General features: G+C 49.3%; 8 protein-coding genes across 9 annotated transcripts; 6 read left to right on the forward strand and 2 right to left on the reverse strand.

Moving 5' to 3' along the window:
* Nucleotides 1–358: 358 nt before the first annotated feature.
* Nucleotides 359–2,170, forward strand: PV10_08528 (uncharacterized protein). The gene is made up of 2 exons (XM_016373561.1): nucleotides 359–705; nucleotides 764–2,170. Exons 1-2 carry the CDS (start codon nucleotides 633–635, stop codon nucleotides 1,588–1,590), a joined length of 900 nt encoding a protein of 299 aa, XP_016220472.1. The 5' UTR covers nucleotides 359–632; the 3' UTR covers nucleotides 1,591–2,170.
* A 2-nt stretch (nucleotides 2,171–2,172) lies between these two features.
* PV10_08529 (uncharacterized protein) lies at nucleotides 2,173–3,402 on the reverse strand. The gene has a single exon (XM_016373562.1). It carries the CDS (start codon nucleotides 3,327–3,329, stop codon nucleotides 2,328–2,330), a length of 1,002 nt encoding a protein of 333 aa, XP_016220473.1. The 5' UTR covers nucleotides 3,330–3,402; the 3' UTR covers nucleotides 2,173–2,327.
* Nucleotides 3,403–3,604: 202 nt separating this feature from the next.
* On the forward strand, nucleotides 3,605–5,316 carry PV10_08530 (diphosphomevalonate decarboxylase). The gene is made up of 2 exons (XM_016373563.1): nucleotides 3,605–3,788; nucleotides 3,903–5,316. Exons 1-2 carry the CDS (start codon nucleotides 3,724–3,726, stop codon nucleotides 5,029–5,031), a joined length of 1,194 nt encoding a protein of 397 aa, XP_016220474.1. The 5' UTR covers nucleotides 3,605–3,723; the 3' UTR covers nucleotides 5,032–5,316.
* A 1,665-nt stretch (nucleotides 5,317–6,981) lies between these two features.
* PV10_08531 (uncharacterized protein) lies at nucleotides 6,982–9,105 on the forward strand. The gene is made up of 2 exons (XM_016373564.1): nucleotides 6,982–8,303; nucleotides 8,360–9,105. Exons 1-2 carry the CDS (start codon nucleotides 7,412–7,414, stop codon nucleotides 8,929–8,931), a joined length of 1,464 nt encoding a protein of 487 aa, XP_016220475.1. The 5' UTR covers nucleotides 6,982–7,411; the 3' UTR covers nucleotides 8,932–9,105.
* Nucleotides 9,106–9,583: 478 nt separating this feature from the next.
* On the forward strand, nucleotides 9,584–10,945 carry PV10_08532 (uncharacterized protein). The gene is made up of 2 exons (XM_016373565.1): nucleotides 9,584–9,871; nucleotides 10,319–10,945. The coding sequence occupies exons 1-2, from the start codon at nucleotides 9,788–9,790 to the stop codon at nucleotides 10,442–10,444; spliced, it is 210 nt and encodes a 69-aa protein (XP_016220476.1). The 5' UTR covers nucleotides 9,584–9,787; the 3' UTR covers nucleotides 10,445–10,945.
* On the reverse strand, nucleotides 10,895–12,991 carry PV10_08533. Of its 2 annotated transcripts, XM_016373566.1 has the most exons (4): nucleotides 12,117–12,991; nucleotides 11,895–12,061; nucleotides 11,625–11,838; nucleotides 10,895–11,565 (listed from the first exon to the last, which is right to left on the reverse strand). In XM_016373566.1, the coding sequence occupies exons 1-4, from the start codon at nucleotides 12,717–12,719 to the stop codon at nucleotides 11,224–11,226; spliced, it is 1,326 nt and encodes a 441-aa protein (XP_016220477.1). In that variant the 5' UTR covers nucleotides 12,720–12,991; the 3' UTR covers nucleotides 10,895–11,223. The 2 variants fall into 2 exon arrangements, with proteins under 2 accessions (XP_016220477.1, XP_016220478.1); XM_016373567.1 differs by having other exon boundaries at nucleotides 10,895–11,838.
* Nucleotides 12,992–13,351: 360 nt separating this feature from the next.
* On the forward strand, nucleotides 13,352–18,336 carry PV10_08534 (uncharacterized protein). The gene is made up of 3 exons (XM_016373568.1): nucleotides 13,352–13,552; nucleotides 13,623–15,993; nucleotides 16,044–18,336. The coding sequence occupies exons 2-3, from the start codon at nucleotides 14,574–14,576 to the stop codon at nucleotides 17,876–17,878; spliced, it is 3,255 nt and encodes a 1,084-aa protein (XP_016220479.1). The 5' UTR covers nucleotides 13,352–13,552; nucleotides 13,623–14,573; the 3' UTR covers nucleotides 17,879–18,336.
* A 431-nt stretch (nucleotides 18,337–18,767) lies between these two features.
* PV10_08535 (uncharacterized protein) lies at nucleotides 18,768–20,282 on the forward strand (the record flags this gene model as incomplete). Its single annotated transcript, XM_016373569.1, has 2 exons — nucleotides 18,768–18,913; nucleotides 18,965–20,282. 2 exons carry the CDS (start codon nucleotides 18,768–18,770, stop codon nucleotides 20,280–20,282), a joined length of 1,464 nt encoding a protein of 487 aa, XP_016220480.1.
* Nucleotides 20,283–20,532: the final 250 nt, after the last annotated feature.

Here is a 20,532-nt window from a genome sequence, read left to right on the forward strand (position 1 = left end):
TAAAATTCTAGGGGCAGTGCCGGGGATTGGCTGATCTTTAACCACAATTGGGCAGAGTCTTCACTTCCATCACGGGTCGCCGCGCCACCCACGTTGTTTGGCGGCCACTAAAAGAGACAAAGTCAGTGCTAACAACAGTTAAAGAACGAGTTGTGGTGGTGGCTCGGGCCAACTGCCCCGTCCATGTCTCTCTTGTCTCTGCCACCTGTACTGCTGCCCGCCATTGCTGCCACAACTGCCCATTATTATTCGCTACTCGCCTACTCAAGGCTTGGAAATCTCCGCCCCGAAACCTCTCAAACTTGATGTAAAGTTGGCTTTGCACCTGTCCTTCAACCTACTTTACCGCTGGCTGAACCTACCACCGCCATCATCTTGCTCCAAACCTAACCATCACCCACGAGTCACAAACAAGCCCCTCCAGCTACCCTTCACCGCCTGACACTCGGCCAGACCTACCATCTTCACCTCCATTGATCGATTCTTTGTCCTTTAACATCCTACCCATCGTCCTATCTTCCTATCTCATCAACAATCCATTTTCATCCTTGTTCAACCAACCAACCAGCACACTCCTATCTCACGCACCAAATCCGTCAGATCAACAGGGCTTCATCGTCCACGATTCCATCATGAGTAGCCTGGCTACGCCTCCCATTCCTCCTCATTTCCACGAGCACACTCGTCTCTCTCCCTCTAGATCAAGTGAGTATCACTTATGATTCTTGCGTTGAAGGCCTCGACCAACTAATAATCACAACAGTGGCGTCCTCAAACCCATCAAGAAAGCGAAAAGCCTCTCCCTCGTCCGATTATGATGATGAAATGTCTACGTCGCCCTCCATCTCCAATGCACGCCTCCCTCCCACTCCCAATCTCCGAAAGAGAATGCGTGCGAACTTGACAGGGCGACCACTGTCTGTAGATCGACTTTTAGAGACACTCGATAAAGATTCTTTGAGAACGGTGTTGAAACAACTTTGCGACCGAAGTCCTAGCATTCGAGAAGAGGTCATTCAAATCAGCCCTCGCCCCAGCATTCAGAGCACTCTTCAAGTTCTTCGAGACTATCACGACCGACTAATGGCCTCATTTCCCCTCGACCCGAATCCTCGTTCGGATTACTGCTATGATCGAGTTCGACCCCAATGGAACGAATTACTCGAAGCCTTGACCGATTTTACACCCCACTTCCTCCCCCCTAATGAACAACAATCATCCGTCTCCCTCGAATATCTCAACGGGGTCACCAACATTATTCATGATCTCCCTGAATGGGACACTCAACAGTACAACGTCTCTAAGATGAATGCCTACGAAGAGATTTCCCGAGCGTGGAGCAACGTCATAAAAGAAGCCAGCAAAAGAGGTGGAGGGATCCAATTACAATATGGCGGATGGGAGGAGAAACTTCGAGCACACAACATCAAGAGTGACAACAGACTCAAGGGAGCCTATGAAGCGCTTCTTGACGCTCTTGGATGGCTTCGACCTGCTCCTTCGACCAATCAATCTCAGAGCATAAGACAACAACTGTTCTCCAACACATACGGCATGGAACAGCCTGTTCTTCGCAGCGGCAAGTGGTGAAAGGCCCTCGCTTAGGGTGGCCATATCTTCTTCTTTGCGAACGGCTCTCACCGATAAGATACCCTCTCATCAACATGAGAGCGGACTTTATGATGACGACTTTTCTTTTTTTCAATCGGTCCGGGGGATTGGGCGGTATTTACGACTTTATCACGAAACCACATGGCTTCAGCCTGCTTTTTAATTGTGCATTGCTTGGTGCCATTGTGGCGCATGTCGAGTTTTTGCAGCTTTTCACCATAGACACACTCATCAGGTCAGCATCTCTTAGCAACCCAGACATTCAAGGTGGAATGAATTGATGGCGTTGATGAAGGACGGGGAGGGACAGGCAGGGGAGTGAGAGGGCTGGGGCGGCATGAGCTTTCTTCTTGTTGGTACATTTCTAAAGCAATGGGTGGCTGGCTCTCTCTCTCTCGTGAGATTTGATTCCCTTTTCAATTGCAGACAGGTAAATAGTGGGTGATGGTATGGTTGGTAGGCTTGATATCATCATGATTATTCAGAGTACTTTTATTCCTTAGCGTCTAGTGTGTGTGATTATCATTAATGAGATCGAAGAGGTGTTGAGTGAGTGTGAGGGGATTATTCTTCATGATTGGATCTTCTAGTTTGAGTTTCAGGTCCATGCCTCGCTATATGGCATTTGCGTTACCAGACAATTATGTTCGTAATATACAGTGAGTTGAAATATACGAGTGGTTGATCGATAAATGTGACATGAAGTCTCATTCATCTCATCGCCAACCAAAAAACCTCTGAACTCTCATCTTGCACCCCTCAGCACTATTCAACTTCGGCCGAACGTCAAGGAAGAAATTCAATTTTTGGTTGGCAGCAGCAGCATCAGCACCTACCGCACCGCCAACACCCGTGGAAGGAGGAGTAGCTTTCCCCTGATAAAAATCAATCACATACTCGATCTGTTTCCCATCACATCTCTCGACGACCCAATCATGCCGGTCAAATGGCTGAGTATATCCGACCAAACTCCTCATTCGGGCCTTTGGACTCAAAGCACCAGACCCAAGACCTTGAAAACTAGCCAATTTCGGTCCACCACATGATTCGCTCGAATTGCCTTCCCAACCCTTAATTAGATACCATGCTCGTTCGTTCACGGCGTTGTGGATGGGGATGATGGAACTGATTGAAGAGACGAGATCGGCTTCCGAGGCGGCGGTTTGTTTGCGCATCACGGCATTGTAGAATTGTGTTTCGGATGGGTAGATCCAATTGCCGGAGGAGGAGACTCCGGTTTCGGTTTCGGAGTTGGATGGGATGGATGCGGAGGGGGTTGATGAGGGAGAGGAGGTCGAGGGGGGTGGTGGTGGTGGCATGGCTCGCGGAATGGTGGAGATTTCTCGTTCTTGGGATAACGGGCGTGGAGGGGGTTTGACGCTAGGGTCGTAGTTTATATAGGCAGATGGAGATTGGGAGATTCGGTCGGATGAACATTCTTCAGAGGGTTTTGAGGCAGGATGTTGGGATGAGGGTGGTAGTGGTAGTTGTGGATGTGATGCTGGGAGTGGGGACTGGATATTGTTTGCGGATTGTGATTTTTGTTGTGCAGCTTTTAGCCATATCGATCGAGTCTGCGGGTCGACTGGACATGCTGAGGCGGAGGAGGAGGAAGATGAGTTCGAGGGTATGGGATGCGGAGGTGGAGATGATGACGAGGATGAGGTCGGTTGTGGTGGTGCAGGGTCAGGAACGGGGTCTGCTTTCCACCAGCCCATCTTGAGGAGTGGTAGTTGTATATATATATGAATGGTAGTCAAGGCGTGAAATTGTTGATTGCGATCAAATACTCAGAGACATACATGTCATGTCGAGGTACATGATTACCTACGTTTTTACTTTTGCATGCATTCAGAGTGATGGGATTGGCGCACTCGGAATTCCTGTCCCCCGATCCAAACTAGTCCCATAACCGACTAGTTCATTATCTCTCTGCCCCTCGTCCGTGCCTGTCCTGTCTCCCTTAATTTTTCCCCAACTTTATAGTAAACCGCCGCAGGGAATATCAGGCGGTGTAGTAAACAAGAACGTATCAAGTCCCCAACTATCACCCATCTACACGCCCAGATACAGTCTCCATTTGTCGTGTGGTCTTGCCTGACACTTCTCACCATGTCGGCAGACTCCCAGATCTACCGGGCTAGCACCACTGCCCCTGTCAACATTGCTGTCATCAAGTAGGTACGCCAATCATCTCCTTATGATCCAGATATATGCCCCAGCCATGTGATGCTCTTTCACCACTTTTTGGGTGTCCCTCTGGTAATTTCATTGTACTGATTATACTGCAGGTACTGGGGCAAGCGTGATACAGCTCTCAACCTTCCTACAAACTCTTCTCTATCCGTTACTCTATCGCAAAAATCCCTCCGAACCCATACTACAGCGTCCGCCTCTTCTTCCTATTCTGGGCAGGACTCCTTGATCCTCAACGGGGAGGAAGAAGATATCCAGTCTTCTAAACGTACCCAAGCATGTCTGAAACACCTGCGATCACTTCGAGCCGAGCTTGAAGACAAGGATTCCTCGCTCCCTAAACTCTCCAGCTTCCCTCTTCGACTAGTCTCATCCAACAACTTTCCTACTGCTGCCGGACTGGCATCTTCGGCCGCTGGGTTTGCCGCACTGGTCAGGGCAATTGCAGATCTCTATGAATTACCACAATCGCCTGAACAACTGTCATTGATTGCAAGACAAGGGTCCGGGTCTGCATGTCGAAGTCTGCAGGGAGGATTTGTAGCTTGGAGAGCAGGGACAGAGGCCGATGGAAGCGACAGCAAATCCCAAGAAGTTGCACCCGTCGAGCACTGGCCTACGATGAGAGCTCTAATTCTCGTGGTCAGTGCCGAGAAGAAGGGCGTCCCCTCCACGGCAGGAATGCAAACCACGGTCGAGACATCAACTCTAGCACCAGCTAGATTCACCGAGATCGTCCCTCGAAGAATGAAGGAGATTGAAAAGGCGATCCAGGAGAAAGACTTTGAGACGTTTGGACGAATCACCATGCAAGACTCGAATTCTTTCCATGCCATTTGTCTCGACTCTTGGCCTCCGATTCATTACCTGAATGACGTGTCGAGAGCGGCGATGAATGCGGTGGAAACGGCCAACCGGAAGGCAGGGAAGATTATTGCCGCCTACACCTTTGATGCGGGCCCTAACGCTGTCATCTATTACGAGAAGGAGAATGCCCACCTTGTGGCTGGGGTGTTCAAGAACGTGCTTGCACGGGTCAGCGGATGGGAGGGCGAGTTCAGTGACGAGATCCGACCCAACGAGTACGGTTCATTGGAACAAAAGACATTGATGACGCTCAAGTCAGGTGTAAGTCGAGTCATCTGTACTGGAATCGGAGGAGGTCCAGAAAAGATCGACCGCCATTTGGTAGATGAACATGGACAACCTGTTTCATCAGAGTAAGAGATGGGATAGTCCAGACATGTGCGTATCTAGGGAAATGCCAAACACAAATCCACGGGACAGACTATTCTGGTATCGCGTCCGGCGCCCGAAATTTGTGATAAGACCCTTGTGCAGTACGCGTAGTAGTGGATGATTTTCATTCTAAAGTATGCAAGTTTATGCAGGACAAGGTGGATCGAGTCAAGTCGAGTCGATGGCGTCGTCATCGACGTTTACAGACAAGAGAGATTTGGCAACGGGTTAATTGTGTGTAATCAAAAATCACTAAAGGATGGAGCGAGGCGCCTGAAGAAGATTTAGTATGATCCTTCTCCTCGCCCTTTTGTCGGACAATCTTTCTACATTGATCTCGACGTACGCATAAGCATACGCGCATCATTGCTTGATGACTGGTAATCTCGGGATATTTGTGAATTAATAATAAGCACGGGGTAGGTACGCCACACTCCGTACGTATAGATGTGATATGTAGGTAGGTAGGTAGGTAGGTAGGTAGGGATTTCCTCCTTAGTATGGGCGGCGGTCAGAAAATAGTGGATCGAAAGGATCGGACGCTGGTGGCCTGCTGCGTATTGGTTCATGCCGGAGAAAGGAGATGATGCAAGGACGGTGCACGGAGAAGAGAGAGAGAGCGAATGAGGTTTAATACCGAATTCGGATGAAGAGTGTTTACTCCATTGGGGCCAGACGTTGAATCCATTCGCTTACGACAAAAGAGTCAGCCATATTGGATCTATGACTTGACGGGGAGCGTGTCAATGCATTGAGACAACACCTTAGGAGACAACGTGCACGTTCATGTGTTGGATTTCCTGACACCAAGAACTCTGACTCAGGGACTCGTGGCATCTGACATCCAGGTTTCTAACTAGAATCTTGTGTACGGCTGTTGAACGACGGATGGGGGTATCGTATTGAGTGGTTGTTGATCCGCAAAGCGTTAGGTGCATGTGAAACCAGCTCTCCGTTTGCCCGTGGCTAATGAAGACGAATCATGATGCTTGATGGAACTACGAGTTATTGATTTGTGTGAAATACCTTGTTGAGATACCTCGGTATTCTTCTCTGTGGCCCGCTAGGATTTGACGGTTGCCCGCCTTGCAGGGCCTTTAAGTGACCATAAAGTATGTACAAATCGCGTTATACGCAATACGGCACTGAAATACGGAGACCCCACAGAGGCAAAAGCCAGCAGATGTGCAGGCGTGCGGGTCGTGCAGGAGTCTTCACGCGGTTGGTGGGAGGTCCTGGGGGGAGGAGGGGGATGCCTGGAAGTGCTCGGTGCTGCTGGTGCTTGGTGGTAGTGGCGCGCTTAAAGAGGGGCCCCACGGCTAAAGAGCGCCTATATCAGATAGGGTTGGATATCTAGAGGTAGGTAGGGCCTGTGCCAGTCGCTTTATGCAATACAACGGGACCTGTTAGGCAGTCCGAGGAGCCCGAGAAATATCCTCCAACCTCTCTTGGAGAGCATTTTTAGTCCCGCATTCTACAGAGAAGTCGACGAAGTGATTGGTCGTATTGGTTGATTTTGGTATGAGTAGACTGGTCGATTCGAATGCTCCCCACGATCACACGATCATCACGACGTTTACTCCGTACACACAGTCGGAATTTTCCGAGGCGTCGGAGGCGAATCGACTCGTCCTCTTCGTGTCACGCCCTATCGTATTGGTCGTCGTCTCAGCTCCTCTCCACCACGGGCATCTCACCTCATGCAAGAGAACCTCCCGCCATCCAGACCTCCCATCCCACCAGACACCGTGACACCCCGGAATACAACCGCCTTAGCGCGGCTTGCTCCCACAAACCCCAGGCGCCAGCCCCTCAAACCGCCCAAAGATACCTCGGAGGAATCTGCTTCCAGGTTGATGCAAATGATCGAGCGCACTGTCTCAATGCTGACCTGAAGGGGCGGAGAAGTTATGAAGTCTCTTCTTCCCATCTTAGCATAAAATACTCCTTCTTCTCCAGATTCTCTTGCATCTGCTGACAAAATCTCTACATCCATTACCAACCGTGGTTGTATGCACATACTATTCTTTTCACGGGACCGCGCTTATAGATAGACCCCATTCCTATCTGTCCCACTTAACCCTCGACTAATTCGGCGCTTTGCCAAATAAATTCCTTGTTGCGTTTCCCGATCTTTCCCCATCCTCAACGACTCCAACGAGTATTCAGGCAACGATTATTCTTATTGAAACTCATCTATCTCATCACTCATAAGACTCCAAGAGAGCTCTATTGCAAGGCTGTCACAGGCACTTTGTACACTAGTTATCCCAATCTATAGGGTGTCACTACAGCAGAGCACCACACACCGCCATCCTCGCCCGTGTTTTTTCCCCCTGAAACCTGTGGTCAACACCTCATAAACATGGCCGACACTACTCTTGACGCCATCATCATTGGCGCTGGCATTTCTGGAATCAACTCTGCATATCGGTTCCAAGAAGGTCTTCCTGGCGCCACTTATGCCATTCTCGAAGGTCGCTCCGAGATTGGTGGCACCTGGAGTCTGTTCAAATATCCTGGAATTCGATCAGATTCCGACCTCCATACCTTTGGTTTCCCATGGGACCCATGGTCTGAGAACCGTTCTATCGCTGATGCTCCCTCAATCCTGCGATACGTCAAGGGAGCCGCTGAGCGTGCTGGCATTGACAAGCACATCAGGTTCAACCACCAGGTGAAAAGCTTAGACTGGTCGAGCGAGCATCAACACTGGAAGGTCAATGTTGTCGCGGATGGCAAAGACAAGATCTTGTATGGCCGTCAGATCATGATGGGAACTGGTTACTACGATTACAAAAAAGGTCTCAACGGCAAGATCCCTGGAATAGAAAACTTCAAAGGCCAGGTGATTCACCCTCAGTTCTGGCCCGAAGACCTCGACTATACCGACAAGAAAGTCGTTGTCATTGGCAGTGGTGCCACAGCTGTGACGATCGTGCCCAACATGGCTGAAAAGGCCAAGTCTGTCACCATGGTCCAGAGATCGCCCAGCTACTTCCTCCCCATCCCTCTGGTCGAACCCCTCGACATCCTCATCAAGAAGTTCTTGCCGTCATCATGGGCATTCAAGGTCATCCGTCTCAAGTATTACATTATGGGATTCATCTTCTTCATCTTTTGCCGCATGTTCCCCAAGAAGATGATCGCCACTCTCCGAAAAGCCACCGAAGCCGAACTCCCTGGTAACATCCCATTCGACCCTCACTTTGTTCCCAACTACCTCCCATGGCAGCAGAGAATGTGCATTACTCCTGGTAAGTCTTGATTCCGGCGTCCTAATTCTTCACATAGCTAATCACAAGTAATATAGGTGGAGACTTTTTCGCAGCATTACGATCCGGCAAAGCTGACGTCGTAACCGACACCATCAACACAGTAACAGAAAAGGGCCTTCAACTGAACTCAGGCAAGACAATTGACGCGGACATCATCATCACAGCCACAGGATTGAAAATCCTATTTGGTGGCGGCATCAAGTTCTACGTTGACGGACAGCTGCAGAACCTCGGCGAAAAATATATCTGGCGCGGCGCTGTTCTGCAAGATCTCCCCAACTTGGCATTCGTCTTTGGCTACACCAATGCATCTTGGACCCTGGGAGCCGATGCCACCGGTCAACTCTGGGTTCGCATCCTCAAAAATCTCAAGGCCAAGGGTCAAACCAGCTTTGTCGCTCGAGTGGGAGAAAAGGAAACAATGAAGCCTCGTCCTCTCCTAAACCTGAACAGCACTTATATCAAGGAGGCCGAGAAAGAAGGCAGTTTGCCCAAGGGCGGTGACCATGGTCCATGGGTCCCCCGTAGCTACTGGCTGAAGGATATTCTGCATGCCAAATTCGGTGATGTTTCGACAGGTTTGCAATTCAATAGAGTGTCGAGTTAGATGGTGGCTTTACCAGCAAAATGAGGTGAATAAATTGAATCTTCAAGAATGAATGGATTATGAAGTCTGCGTTTCAAAGGCGACATGTGTATAATTGAAGGGTTCATTATCAAGTTAGGGTTGGCAGACAGATATCTATCGCGTAGAAAACTGCAGTTTTAACGATACAACGATACGTTGATCTAAGCAATTGAATCCATGTCTTTAATAGCTTGATATGATGTGACTGTAAATTTAGAAAGACTCGTCTCTTCTTGTTCCATCTACTCTACTGTAGATCCACGTGTGTCAGAAACTCACTCAAATCGCACGTGTTAGACATCTTTTGTGGTTGGCTGGCAGGGATGACATTATTAGGTAAGCAGGTCGATAGCAAGAGAAGCATGTAACTGGGCTCAGGGCCTTCGGGGCTCCATGCGTCTGGAGTTGCGCCCCGAAAGAGATAGCCCTAGGTGTTATGAATCCCCCGTCAGCCTCTACTACTCAACACCTACAGGTTCTCCTCCTGCTGTAAGTAGGTAGGTACCTAGTTGTAGTCCCTGTTCTAGCACAATCCACTACCCCACTGAGTAAGGGACTGGCCAGCCAGCCTACCACGTGCCAACCAACCAAATATTCCCTCCAATTCTCATTCCGTTGATTTGATTATCACCTCCAACGGAGAGATTTTTTTCCTTTGACCGCCGCTCGCTTTGGAACTTTCTTTCTTCAGCCTTATATCACGCAGACATTACTTGCCTCACATCACATCAGTCACATTACATTACATTACATTTTACCGCCGCATTCTTTTTCCACTAGAGCAGATTGTCAGTCTTGTCATACACTATCTTTCCCACCCAATTTATCCTTCATCATGGGCAACGGAGCCAAAGCACAACAAAAGCGTGATCGCAACAAGGTCGATTCCAAGAAGGAACCTCAGAGTCAATTGAAATCCGTAAGTTAACATGCCTCCCTCAACGCTTATCCATGAAAGATTCTGTGCTTTTGGGTTCGTTGTATTTTTGTTTTGTCTTTTTTCACCTCGTCTGTCTGTCCATCTTTCCTTTTTCGCCGCGAAGTCGACTTCCGAGATCTCCGATCGACAACGACTACTATAATACCAGTATCTACCAACATATGAGAATCGATAATCAACTTTACGTCTACCACGAGGCAACTACCTTATCCCAGTTTAGACTCCAGACACGATTCATTTATTGGGAAATGAATATCCATCATCATCATAATCTTCCTCCATTCATACTCTTCACATTGCCCATCATTCTCGAGTTCGAATTACAGCCAATCATGTGATCTATCATATGTTATCTCGAACATCGAGTCCACCTTGGCACACCACTACCAGTGTCCATCAATACTAACACATCTCCTCTTCTCACAGAACGCCGCCGCTCAAACATTCAAATGCAAGACATGCTTTCAAACATTCCAGAGCACTACCGCACGTAAAGCTCTGGAAACACATGCATCGGATCGTCATTCGAAGAAATATGAGGATTGTTTTTGAGGGAGAGGTAGAGAGGGGTCAAAGGGAAAGGTTGGGGAGGGTGGGAGGCATGACAGTTGATGATGGATCATGATAATCATGAATCATGAATTATGATGATCATGGTGATGGCGATGACTGAGACGGGGACGGAGACGGGGATGCCTATTGGCCTTGATTCTACCATCGTCAAGGACTCGACTTGGAGTTGTTCCAGTCAGCCATCCAAGAAGGGAGAGATGGAGTGAGTGATGGGGCCGGAGTCTCCGTGCAATCGATCGATCATGGCGTCGGCGTTTTTTACCAAGTTCAGGACAGAGCGAACGAGCGACATGATTCGATAGACAACGTACTTAGGTAGCTGCGGCGAACTAAGTAGGTGATCAAAGTATCTTCAGTTGAGTAGAAGTGCCAGAACGAGAACCAGAACGAGAAGAAGTGAACAAACATGACTAAAAGTCTGTTCGAGAACACGATTGATCGATCGATTGATACCATAGCCGTAGCCATGGCCATCCTAGGCAGAAAACAAGCCCAAATCAATGGGTAGTCAAGTCAAGGTACATCAAGTCAAGACAAAATACGCCCTGCCCGTCCGCTCCAGCCTAAAGCGGATCGGTTCAACTGGATATCCTCTCCCTGGTGTCGTTCTTGCATTTTCATTGCACCGCAATTCACACTCCTTGCCATATGACATCCCTGAATTCATTTAAGAATGAGTGAGAGGAGCGAGAGGTTTCTTCCCCAAGAGACAGACAGACCGTCATGAAGAACATTCATTCATCTTGTCCCTTCCCCCCCTACTCATCATCACTCTCGTTCTCAGCATCCGTCCTCAATTCATAAGCAAGGTCGTAGCATTCAGCGAGAAGATCATTAACACTCCCCTGGCCTTCAGGAATATCTTTTCCAATTTGGAACTTTCCATCCACCCGCATATTGTCGATCGAGTTCAGTTTCATGCTGTAAGGGTATAATTCTCGTGGGTTGGAAACTCCTCCGGCTTTCTTGACTTCCACCAAACATCGTCGTAGAGTCAGTAATTGGTTGTATATCGGGAGAAGGGCTTCCGAAACTGGTTCTGATGCGATGAGGAGTTGGTAGATATATGCGTAGCCTCGCCGGATGAGGTATAGAAGGGTCTAGGTTGGGAAGTTAGCTTCTGAATTTAAGCAGCCACAGGTAATAAAAGGACTCTTACCCTCTGGGCGTGCAAATCTGCCGGTCGACCTTCGGCGTCAAAGAAATTGCCATCTCGTCTTGAATCATCGATGCGGTCCAATTTTCTCTGCCACATGAATAAATCTGTTTCTCGAAGGGACCATGCTTGGGTCATGGTGAGTCGGTCGAGTTGGTTCCGGATCTCAATCAGTTGGTCGTATGTTTCCTGAAATCGTTCGTCGATCTTGCCATGTCTGTCCGATTGGTTAGAAATTATCCTCTGTCTCTATTTGCGTATGCTTGGTCTTACCTCTCTTCGACAATTTCCGTGAATTTCAGACATCTCTCAAGTAGAGGAACCACGAGGTCTTGACCCGAAGACACTTCCCCGGATTCATCTGGTAGTTTCCCGTCTTGCATAGTCGATTGGATCTGAAGGAGTTGGTCACGAAGCTCGTGAAGATCTTTTGAAGAGTACTGGGTTGGTTAGAATGGAAATTTAATAATATAAATGCGGCATTCCCAGACTTACCTTGCTCCGCGTGTTGAGCGCTGCAATTGCGCGCAATATTGAAACCAATTTCTCCCAGACAGGGACCATCTCGGGCGACAATGTCGACAAAAAGGCGCGCAGCTCTTTCAACATGGCCTGGCAAATTTCCAGGCGATAGTGCACCCTCTTGATCAAAGCGGGAGAATATTTGTCTTTTCCACTCTCGAGCGTTCCTTCCATTTTGGAGAGGGTATGCTCGAGGCTGGTCAAGTCTTTTTTGCTGTAAAAGGCAGCCTCCTTGACGTGATGGCATAGGCGCATGATGTTGCCGGTCACAGCATAGAGGGCCGGAGCTTCATTGTTCCGACCAACGGCCATGAAGAAGAGGGAGATTAATTGGAGGCAGTCATCGAGGACGGTGTCGACTCGGTTTTGAACCAGGTGCTCTTCACCTCGCACTTCGTTCAGGATGTGCACCTGTTCGATAACTTGGTCGTAGAGAGGGAGGACATCGGAGGATTTAACGTATGTACTTTTGTCTTGTTTGAGAAGAAGGAGTTTATCTCGGATCAGTAACAACTTGTCCAATATTGGCTTCTCTTGTGACCCGACTGGAGCATTCGTGATAGGAGAATCAGCCATGATGATGTGTGATCATGTGAGGTTGAGGCGAAAGGTGGAGGTGGAGGAGGAGAAGGAGGAGATGTTGAGATGGACAGCCGGCCTGCAAAAGCAGAAAACGGTTGGATAAGAGACCTGAGTACTGAGGTTCGGCTTGCTGAAGTAATAATTAAAGCGAGAGGTATGGTATATCAATCAAGTGAGATAGATTCGTTATGAACTTGTCGAACGAATGACTTGCATGATAAGTTGAGGGAATCCGGAGGGACCGTGATACCTATGGGCGGGCGAATGTTCTAGTGAGTAATGTGTTGTGTGGATCAAGAGCGCAGGTGAACGTCCGAGGGCTTCCTTTGGTGGGTTGGATCAAAGTGCCACTGAGAGCCTCAGGCGAGTGATACAAGAGGATCACCTGCAACCAAGGCGTGGTTCGTGGGGGGCACTGGGGGATCACTGGCACCACTGAGTGCTTAAAGCCCCGCCAAAGCACCTTGGCTAATTAACTATTTAATGGGGAGCTAGGGGCCTAGAGCGTCCCAGCCCTTGTCTTGCAGTACTTTGCCCACCAATAACCTTGTATCTCTATCTCATTTTTGGCCACAAACTGCATTATTAAGTCGTCAGTCTGTAGCTAAAGCCTACTCCGTAGGCTGATGTTAAGGTATTAACTCCTTTCCCAGCCCAGAACCGAAGAATTTGTGCAGTTGAAGCGAAATCCGAGTTGCCGACCTTGTTACCCCTCCTTTAAGGCTTGGCATTGGTCAAGCTTCCACCTTCGAAAGCCACAGTCCGATCCAGCCATGCCAGAGCAATAAGCGCCTCTTGTCCCTTGACTCTCACAATAATGTTTTCAGGTGGGTGAGTCTTGTTCCATTTATGGATTCGAAATCACACAGCCTGACCTGGACGCCTTGCCTGGCTAAGATCCTACCCTCTGGGTGTGCCTTTTCCCCTTGCCACACTCAGACGCCGACATAACGAATTACAGGCAAGTTGTGTTGCACCCATTTGCCACGGATGACCACCTGTACCACGCTGCACCTCTCCACCCGTCGTTCGATCCCAAGACTCCTACTAATGTCTTCCTACCTTTTCAACTGACAAATCCGTCAGAAATCAGTATCAATATTACACTCGAAGAGACTTTCCTAGCTCTGACTTTCGAATGGCATCCTTTGTGCCACACCAGACTTGGGCCATACCCTCCGTGCGTTGGCTCCTGGTCTCCAACGACCATGGCCCATGAGGGTGACTGGGCAACCTCCTGATCCTATCTCCTCATTGACCAAGCCCTTGGCTTTGCGGCATGATCTAAACATCTCTGTTCGATTTTGAGTACCTCTACGCTGAACGTTCCAAGGCAGACCTGCTCTGTGCTCACGAAATATACTCTCATGGTCTATCCTACAAAATTCAAATCCTCAATAGAGGATCCATAGGCAGCAAAAGATAGATACACTTTGACCGGATCCACGGGAGACGGCATGGAAGCTCCATGGAAGGACCACAGTCCAGCCCTCCAGCCCTCCAACCTCGCCCATCTGTTGGTCCACTTGGCATGGCATTGATCCACAGATTTTCCCAGGGGTTCGGCATACGTCACTTGACCCGAATCACTGGTCTACTGCGCGATCTTCTCCGTCTTCTCTTGTCAACCCGATCGTCTTTTTTCTGTGCTTAGTCTCGCGCCACCAGCAAGATTCACGGCCCTGGTCTGACAGAGATCGCACTATCGTTTTGTCGATCTCCAAGTCTGTCCTATTTCCTTCAACACGTGGATGACACACTGATCTCGCTTAACTATCATTGTTGCCCTTCGTCATGACATCAAATCGCTTCCGCTTCGATGCGATACGGCCTCAGTGAGAATGGTCGATGAGCACAGGCTACCATTCTCCTCTAATGATGGAGACAGTTGAAGAACCCACAGATCCCCGTCTCACCTCAAAAGCTCCAAACCGAGGCTATGGCATCACTGATCGCGCCGCTCCGGACGGTCGCCGAGAGTCGATCATTCACGTAAACGTCAAAGGCGTAACGCATGAAGCCATATTCAATCCATCAACTAGACAGTGGGATCTGATAGATACCCAAGCAAATCAACGCCAAACATCGCTCCAATCTCAAGTTTCACTGCCGAAGCCCGCCTCACATAACCGCGATCCCGCATCACCATGGGCTTCCTTTCTTCCTCGAGAAGAAAACAGAAGTTGGCTACTGAACTGCGTTGATTGGTCTCGAACAGAACTTGGCCCCTTGGAAACATGGCCAGTTTCTCTCCGTACCGCTGTAGGCCTCGTTATGGCTGATACCAACGCTGCAGTCGTCTATTGGGGACCATCTCTGTGCGCATGCTTCAACAAACGCGCCTTCGAGGATGTAGGCTCGAAGATCCGGGACCCGTCCCAGATGCAGGGCGTTCCATTTACAGAATGTTGGAAGGATGTGTGGCCGGATGTCAGTACTCTGCATCAAGCCATGTTGACCTCCATAGAAGGGTTTGAGAATATGCAGATGACTGTTTATCCTCAGCGCCAGAATGGACGATATGAGGAGACCTTCTGGACCGGAAGTATGTTGCCCATTGTGGATGAAAGTGGAAAAATCTCCGGTTTTTACAACAGGGCCATTGAAGTCACCAATGAAAGAGTTAGGGAAAGAAGATCCAACACACTGTATGAAATTGCCGCCGCACCAGACGACAAAACAACATCCATTTGGGACCATGTCTTTCGTGCTTTCCGGCACAATGAGCAGGATTTCCCCATGGCATTTGCCTACTCGGCAGAGGACAGTCCAGCAGAGTGTAAATTGACATTACAACAGTCTTTTGGCCTACCAGCCGATGGTCACCCACTGGTTCCGGAGCATCTGGACATTCATGACCCATCTGCAGGGTTAGCCGTCTTTTACCGCAAGGTGCGCACATCTAATAAGCCCCTGGTGTTGAGGATTGGAGACGATACTCTCCCCAAGGAAATGCTCGATGGCTTTCAGTGGCAGGGATATGGAGAAGCTCCTGAGGGCATTGTCCTAATGCCAATTTCTGTGAGCAGCAAACTGTTGGGAATCGTTGTCTTTGGGTTGAACCCACGAAGAGCCTACTCGGACGATGATGCAAAATTTATCAACACCCTTTGCAGACAAGCATCAGCGACAATCGCCTTCGTCATTGATCGAGAGGAATCCCACCAACGCGCCGAAAGACTGACGCGTCAGCTAGCTCGCAATGAGAGAATCATTAGAGAAATGGCCGAGCATGGTCCCGTGGGAATGGTGCGAGTCAGTATGACAGGTGAGTTTGATCTGAAATTTCCTCACGTGCATTCACTAATCTCTTCAAAGGCAATATTGTCTGGGCAAACCGTCAGTACTATGAGATCACTGGCCATCCTCACGACGATCATTATGAATTTTCTTTTCTTGACCCTGTACATCCTGATGACAAAGACAACGTGACGGAGCTATGGAATAGAATGGGTAACAATCTCGAGCCTATTGATGTCCAGGTCCGTCTGCGGCACACTTGGCGACCACCTCCCACTGCCGGAAACCCCAAACCTGATGAAGAGCCACGTTGGATTATTGGAAAGGCAGGCCCTCTGATCGAAGATGGGGAAGTCATGGGGGTAGCTGCCACCGTCATCGACATAAGCAGTGTCAAGTGGGCAGAGGAAGTTCAGAGCCGCTTGGCTACTCAGGCTACTGAAGCTCGAAAGTTACAGGAAGCATTCATCGATATCGTTTCGCACGAGATGCGTAACCCTCTTTCTGCTATCACTCAATTGGCAGACGGTATTGCCGGGACTCTGGGTGAATGGGCAGTTGCCGACCGTTCACCCGACACTGCCACGAGACTACTTCAGGAGAACACCAAAAGTGGTAAAACTATCTTGATATGTGCCGCTCATCAGAAGAGAGTCATCGATGATGTTCTTACTTTGTCCAAACTTGACTCTCAATTACTTTCAATTTCTCCAATAGCGGATCGACCACAAGGGGTTGTCGAGGCTGCACTGAAGATGTTCCAGGTCGAATTCGAATCCCATTCAATCGCTCTCGAAAACATCGTGGACGAAAGTTATCTACGATGTGGCGTAGATTGGGCCATGTTGGACCCTGCTCGCCTGACCCAGGTTTTCATCAACCTTCTCACAAACGCGATCAAGTTCACCAAGAGTGAAGGTACAAGGCGCATTACCGTTAGACAATCGGCTTTCAAACAGCGACGACCGATCATGGACGACGTAATTTGGTTTCCTACCGAAAGCGAGAAACATGACTTGACCTTAGGTGCCGAATGGGGAAGCGGAGAGCCCGTCAGCCTCTTATTCTCCATCACCGATACTGGCAAAGGTCTGGAACAGGATGAAATGGTACGACTCTTCGGCAGGTTTCAACAGGCCACCAAAAAGACGCACATCAAATACGGTGGCTCTGGTCTTGGCCTGTTTATTTCCAGAAAGCTCACAGAGAGCATGGGCGGCGAAATTGGTGTGGCCTCTCGCCCAGGGCAAGGAAGTACTTTTGCGTTCTATATCAAGGCCAGACATACGAACTGTCCGGAAACCACTTCCCAGCTTTCACGCACCCCTTCGTTGGCTTATGCATCGCGCCGTTCTTCGGAAGTTTCGGATCAATTAGATTGGATAACACGCCAGCTAAGCAACACCTCCCTGGCACCTCGGCCGCAAATTCTTTTGGTGGAGGACAATATAATAAACGCTCAGGTGCTTATGAAGCAACTTGAGCGTGCTGGATGCATTGTATATGTCGCCAATCATGGGCAGGAAGCACTCGATTTTCTACCCAGCAGCTCAATCTGGCACCAACCAGCAACAGACGCACCCTTGACCGATATTGATTGCATACTCATGGATGTTGAGATGCCGGTTCTGGACGGATTGTCGTGCACTCGTGAAATACGTCAACTTCAGTCCAGAGGCCATGTCACAGAACATGTGAGCATCATAGCCATCACTGCCAACGCAAGAGTGGAACAGATCAACGATGCTTTTGAGGCTGGGGTAGATGCAGTTCTCCCAAAACCCTTCCGAGTGATGGATGTTTTGGCGAAGATGGACGAGATTCGGGCCGGGAAACATTGGAAACGATCAGGTTCTAAACCAAATATTTTGGTGGAGGGCGATTCAATTCCTATTGGACGCCGGAGACCCTGATAGCCAATGCCTCCTTGCAGTTGAGGTCATCAAATGCACTCGAGAGGAACTGCTTCTGCTGCAGAATCTCTAGCCACCGACTATTGCCGGTGCGGAATTGTAAGCATGGACCAACTCGAAGCCTTCCAACAGTTGGCCACTTAATCATTGTTGACATGGGCTTTCTCTATCATCAACACAGCAGCCAGACACTCTCCGTCGTGGAGGTTTATCAAACCTCCATACCCCGAAGCGCCGCAATCATGACACATATGAAGAAAGCAACGGTGTTTCAAACATTAAATATAGACGATTCTCCTCACATTCTCACCGGCTGCCAGGTCTGGATAGATCGCAGTTATGTTGGTTCTTGAGGTCACAATGTCTTTCATGTATCTACCTGTGCAGAGCTTTTTGCCTAGGGGCTGATCAGGAAGCACTGACGGTATTTAGATATAATTTATACGTGTGATGCAGTGACCATTAGAACCTGCGTCCTCACTTTCGCTGTTCATTGGTATATAGCGTGATATCTATTCAATTGTATTACGCGCACGTGACTGGCTTCACACTAAGGCGGCTTAATGGTAACTTCACCTTGTGTTAGGGCGGCGTCACACTAGTCCCATAGCAGGGTGAGTCGCCGCAGATTTACCGTACGTGCCTTCAACGGAATGTTGAGTGAACATTATTTTATTGTTCGACGCAATCAAGCGAAAGCTGCGAAACCAACACTTGATATCCGTTTCGGCTGACGGGCTTGTCACACTAATTTCCCTCCCGATCTTCAAGCACCTCACCGAAACGCGTTGACAGATTCTTGCACAAGTCGCCTCACCCGAAAAATCATTGTCCTCCCGCCTTTGACCACCACGTCGCGTTATTCACTCTGAGTGCTCCTGGACCTACCATGTCTGCAGATGTAGACACTCTCCGCGCAGACGGAGATGTCAATGATGACCTCACTCCTCAAGATCTGAATGGCGGCGCTTCGGAAGACGATGGCGACTTGTTTGGAGACGATGATGAGGAGCAAGACCTGGCACCAACAACAGAGTACGTTTGGTGATACATTCCTGCCCATCTCTGACTAACCGTACAATCTAGGCATAATCGCACCCTCGACGATTCGGACCTTGACTCTGGTGACGACCAAGGCCGAACCGATCGCCTGGAACCCACGGTGGAAGATGCTGATGATGACCAAGGCTTGTATGAGGAGAAAAGACTTCGCTTGATGGACGTGGACATGGCTCGCATCAATTCCATACATGCGCAGGAGCTGTACAGTCTCAGTATTCCCCCATTTCTAGGCGTCAAACATAAAGCCTTTGATCCCACCACATACACCCCTCCAACTCAGCCGCACCTCTTCAGAGAGGGCGACCCTGAACCGAGCTCGAAATTTTCTGCCTTTAACACCGCTTCCACCACCATGTTTTGGCGCCGAGATCCCAAAAATCCTAAACTCGCTCAATCCAATACCCGTCTGATACGGTGGTCGGACGGGAGCTTTACTCTTCAGATGGCCTCCCAACCCAAAGAACAATACAGAATAAGCACAAATGCTCTCAGACAAGGTTGGCCAAAGACACAAAAGTCTTCCAGCCAAAAAGATGACTATGATCCTACCAAGGATACCCATAATTACCTAGCAGCTCCCCACGCCTCTGGTGGCATTGATCTACAAATTATGGCCCCCTTTGATGCTACGATGAAGATCCAACCAACCGGAGACTATGTGGACGAGTCTGTCTTGAAACTTCAACAATCTCTGGCCGCCGCAACACAGCAACACGATCCGCTGGCGGCACTCAAACAAGTGCGCGAGGATCCTGAACTTGCTCGCAAAGCTGCCGAGATGTTTGAGAAGGATCGGATCCGAACAGCTCGCAAGCGAGAGGCGGCTGAAGAACGAGCATTTGCCAGGAAGACCGGTGTGTTGGGACGCATTGGAATGGGCGGCCGCTCTGGAGGGGCTGGACTCAGTGTCGCAGGTCTCGAGGATGACGATGGGTATGCCAGGCCGAAGGGACGAAGACCCGGAACCAAAGGCAAGAGACGCAAAACCAACCGAACCGGTGACATTTACTCGGATGACGAAGACGAAGACAATCATCGTGGCAGAGGTGCTGATGAGTATGACCGCGAGGATGACTTCTTGGCTGCCTCGGATGAAGAACCAGAAATCTACGAAGACGACGATGAAGTAGAAGCCGAAGAAGACGACCCTGATGTTGATGATCTAGAGATTGATGGTCGGGAGACAGTGGTGGACTCACGCACTCGTGGTCAGCAAGGCAGGCGGGATCCGGATCGTGGTGGCTCACCCAAACGAGGTGCCAGTGAAGATGACGAGGGTGCTGGTGGTGGTGTACCCAGACAAAAGAAACGGAGAGTCATCGATGACGAGGAGGACGACTAAGCACCGTCACATATTCAAACTCATCAAGTACAGTATCAATATCTCCACATTGCTGTGCTTTGGTCTCGCAACGATCAGATATCACGTGACTAAACCCCCTGCACATATATGCAAAAGGGCGGAAGAACTGCAAGCGAATCGACGCCTTATGATCATGATAAAGACCTACGGGAGATAGAAGATATATAGTCCCATGTTGAAGCACGGAGGTACGGCTTCATTCTTCTTCTTCCAAGATATATTCGACCAT

This window comes from Exophiala mesophila (genome assembly GCF_000836275.1).
Source record: "Exophiala mesophila strain CBS 40295 unplaced genomic scaffold supercont1.6, whole genome shotgun sequence".
Taxonomy (NCBI): domain Eukaryota; kingdom Fungi; phylum Ascomycota; class Eurotiomycetes; order Chaetothyriales; family Herpotrichiellaceae; genus Exophiala; species Exophiala mesophila.

What these genes read in the sequence shown, in the direction of transcription:
- PV10_08532 (XM_016373565.1), top strand. Translation starts at nt 9,788, where the DNA reads ATGGGCAACGGAGCCAAAGCACAACAAAAGCGTGATCGCAACAAGGTC. An exon ending in CTCAGAGTCAATTGAAATCC is followed by an intron (nt 9,872 to 10,318) that starts GTAAGTTAACAT and finishes CTCTTCTCACAG; the next exon opens with AACGCCGCCGCTCAAACATT.
- PV10_08528 (XM_016373561.1), top strand. Translation starts at nt 633, where the DNA reads ATGAGTAGCCTGGCTACGCCTCCCATTCCTCCTCATTTCCACGAGCAC. An exon ending in TCTCTCTCCCTCTAGATCAA is followed by an intron (nt 706 to 763) that starts GTGAGTATCACT and finishes TAATCACAACAG; the next exon opens with TGGCGTCCTCAAACCCATCA.
- PV10_08530 (XM_016373563.1), top strand. Translation starts at nt 3,724, where the DNA reads ATGTCGGCAGACTCCCAGATCTACCGGGCTAGCACCACTGCCCCTGTC. An exon ending in GTCAACATTGCTGTCATCAA is followed by an intron (nt 3,789 to 3,902) that starts GTAGGTACGCCA and finishes ATTATACTGCAG; the next exon opens with GTACTGGGGCAAGCGTGATA.
- PV10_08534 (XM_016373568.1), top strand. Translation starts at nt 14,574, where the DNA reads ATGAGCACAGGCTACCATTCTCCTCTAATGATGGAGACAGTTGAAGAA. An exon ending in GGTGCGAGTCAGTATGACAG is followed by an intron (nt 15,994 to 16,043) that starts GTGAGTTTGATC and finishes ATCTCTTCAAAG; the next exon opens with GCAATATTGTCTGGGCAAAC.
- PV10_08533 (XM_016373566.1), bottom strand. Translation starts at nt 12,719, where the DNA reads ATGGCTGATTCTCCTATCACGAATGCTCCAGTCGGGTCACAAGAGAAG. An exon ending in CGCTCAACACGCGGAGCAAG is followed by an intron (nt 12,062 to 12,116) that starts GTAAGTCTGGGA and finishes TAACCAACCCAG; the next exon opens with TACTCTTCAAAAGATCTTCA. An exon ending in CAGATTTGCACGCCCAGAGG is followed by an intron (nt 11,566 to 11,624) that starts GTAAGAGTCCTT and finishes TTCCCAACCTAG; the next exon opens with ACCCTTCTATACCTCATCCG.
- PV10_08529 (XM_016373562.1), bottom strand. Translation starts at nt 3,329, where the DNA reads ATGGGCTGGTGGAAAGCAGACCCCGTTCCTGACCCTGCACCACCACAA.
- PV10_08531 (XM_016373564.1), top strand. Translation starts at nt 7,412, where the DNA reads ATGGCCGACACTACTCTTGACGCCATCATCATTGGCGCTGGCATTTCT. An exon ending in GAGAATGTGCATTACTCCTG is followed by an intron (nt 8,304 to 8,359) that starts GTAAGTCTTGAT and finishes CAAGTAATATAG; the next exon opens with GTGGAGACTTTTTCGCAGCA.